This window comes from Schistocerca nitens, chromosome 9 (genome assembly GCF_023898315.1).
Source record: "Schistocerca nitens isolate TAMUIC-IGC-003100 chromosome 9, iqSchNite1.1, whole genome shotgun sequence".
Classification (NCBI taxonomy): domain Eukaryota; kingdom Metazoa; phylum Arthropoda; class Insecta; order Orthoptera; family Acrididae; genus Schistocerca; species Schistocerca nitens.
Window position 1 is genome coordinate 464,400,181 of NC_064622.1, and position 2,765 is coordinate 464,402,945.

Below are 2,765 nucleotides of genomic sequence, written 5' to 3' on the forward strand. Positions count from 1 at the left end.
TTCCTCCCACACTACCCCCACTGTTGGCCTAATCATGGTAGGCCCTCCCCCCCTTTTTTTCCACTTCATCTGTCACCCTCTTACTTCTTTCTCTTCCCCTCCCCCCAACCACTGCGCCATTTGCTGACTGACTGCCGCCACCACCAAGGAGCCGCTATGCAGAAGAAGAACTTTCACTAACTCTCACTCTTCCTTCTCCTATCCTTTATTCTGTCACTAATTGCAATTCCCGGCCAGTCAATTGGGCCGTTCGTTTTCCGTTTCTCTCACTGTCCCTCTTACTATCCTATAATCTTTCTTTTATATATAAAAAAAAAAAATATGGCCAGTCAATTGGGCCTTTCGTTTTCCCACCTCTCTCACTATCGCTCTGACTATTCTTTCCTCTTTAAAAAAAAAAAAAATAAAAAAAAAAAAATGCACAACAAGCCATGCAGCACTACAACGCCAAGAACTTTTTCGCCAACCCGTCATGCCAGAAGGTGAAGCGCCTCGTGCGCTAGTACTTCGTTCCCAGTCGAGGATATCTTCCTCCTTATATTGTGCCGCTGCTGCTGCCGCGCGGGCCCATACCGAGTTAGTATTCCGCTGCTCGACTCGCTGCGACACACTTGCTACTGTCACCGCGCACGTAACGCTATGGCTGTGGAACAGTTTGCCGCCGCACTAGAAGCTCTCCTCCAAGCGATGGGGTTCTCCGGCCGCCGCCAACGTCAGCTACAGCGCAGGCGACCGCAGCGGACCAGGAAGGACCTCCAGTGCTACAATTGCCAGCCACTGGGGCATACCGCGCGGGAGTGCACGAATGCCGTCGCGTGCTTGAAGTGCGCGGCGGCTCACGACACCCGCTGTTGTACGAAGCCTCGTGGAGTGGCCGGCAGCTGCGCGAACTGCGGCGGGTCGCACGCCGCCAACTCGCGTAGCTGCGGCTACCTCCGCGAGACACGCCGTCTACTCGCCGCACCACGCCCTGCGGTGACGCCACGCGCCTCGACGGCCGCCCCGCCCCCACGCTTCGGCGGGGGGTGCGAGCCACGCCGCCGTGAGGCCGCCACTGATGACGCTCTGGCCGGCTTCCAAGCCGCCTTTGCGGCCGAAAGGGCCGCACTGAAGGAGGAGCTCGCAGCTGTCCATCGCCAGCTCCAACAGCTGCGCGATGAGCTTCGTGTTCTCAAGAAGAAGCCGCCAGTCCCTGCCGCCGCCCCCGCTGTGAGTCGTCCGGTGGGGGTCGACGTGGCCACGCAAACAGCCGCCGCACCCCCTCCCGCAGCGCTGCGGGAGGAGGCGCCCATGGACACTGAAGACGAGCCACCCGGCCAGCCACCCTCCAAGGTGGCAGCCGCAAGCGAGGGCGCTAAGGCGCCTCCTGAATCCTCGCCCGCCGAGACGCCCACGCCGACGTCCGCCGCGCCCCCTCCCGCAGCAATGCAGGAGGAGGCGCCCATGGACACTGAAGACGTGCCACCCGGCCTGCCACCCTCCAAGGTGGCAGCCGCCAGCAAGGGCGCTCCGGCGCCTCCTGCATCCTCGCACGCCGAGAAGCCCATGAAGAAGAGGAGGATTAGCCTACCATTCCCCGACGTGCGCAACGTCCAGGTCATCCTGAAAAACACCGCCGCCGCACTGCAGTCTGGGTCCTACCCCTATTCCGACCATCCTTACCCCTTCACCCCGCCGGACCAGCCGATACCTCCCCTTCCCCATCGACCGCTCCACCTTCGCACGTACAGAGGCCGTGACATGTTGATGGAAGCGATCACAAGGAAAGAACTCGCCTTGCTCAATTCACACCCCATCTTCACGCCTTCTCAATGGGACGACTTAGTGACCATCATCAGCCTCTGGGTGAACGAAGAGTACCGGTCTGGTAGGAGGAAGATGGATGCCGACACTCTGGAAGCCAAGGACGACATAGCCCGTCAACGACGACAGTTCCAGTAACGACCACCTGCGCGGCCGTCGCCCCTGTAGCGGAGCCCCGTGATCAACCCCACCGGCCAGTCACTTAGGCCGTTCGTTTTCCGTTTCTCTTACTGTCCCTCTTACTATCCTTTCATCTTCCCCCCCGCCACGGAATCACCCTGTACCTAGTACTGGTCCGTCCAGTACTGGAGTACGCAGCCGTGGTGTGGGGCAATGCAGCCGAGACTCACATTGCCGAGCTCCAGAGGGTTCAGAACCGGGCACTTCGGCTCGCCCTCCGGTTGCCATGGCGCTACCCGACAGCCCAATTACATGAGCAGACCGGGATCCCACTGCTCAAGGACAGATTTCGTCAGACGGCAAGACAGTTTTACCAGGAGACCAATAGGTCACAGAACAGGCTCGTACAGGCACTGGGCCACAACATCCACCGCAGGCCGACGACACGTTGGCCTGACCTGTTGCGAGACTAAAACCTCGAAACAGTCAAAGGATTCCATGCATCCGAAAGGCCGGCTCAAAAGTAAGTCAGTTCTCTAAATTTCAGCAAGACATGTTCTGCAGGAATAGCGATAAACGCTCACCCTGCCAGACCACGAGCATAGGACCGCTCGTTAGGAAAGTGCAGTGCAGTACAAGTGCAGCGTGGGCCCGTTGTCAAGGCAGCACCGGACGCTTCGTGTACCGCACGCACCTCCACGCCGCTCTTCCGCTAACCGCTAACCGCTATGGCCCGCACAAAGCAAACGGCCCGCAAGTCCACCGGCGGAAAGGCGCCGCGCAAACAGCTCGCCACCAAGGCGGCGAGGAAGAGTGCGCCCGCCACCGGCGGCGTCAAGAAG

General features: G+C 59.9%; 1 protein-coding gene across 1 annotated transcript; it reads left to right on the forward strand.

The window, feature by feature from the left end:
* The first annotated feature begins 639 nt into the window (after positions 1-639).
* On the forward strand, positions 640-1,941 carry LOC126204335 (uncharacterized). The gene has a single exon (XM_049938715.1). The coding sequence runs from the start codon at positions 640-642 to the stop codon at positions 1,939-1,941; it is 1,302 nt and encodes a 433-aa protein (XP_049794672.1).
* Positions 1,942-2,765: the final 824 nt, after the last annotated feature.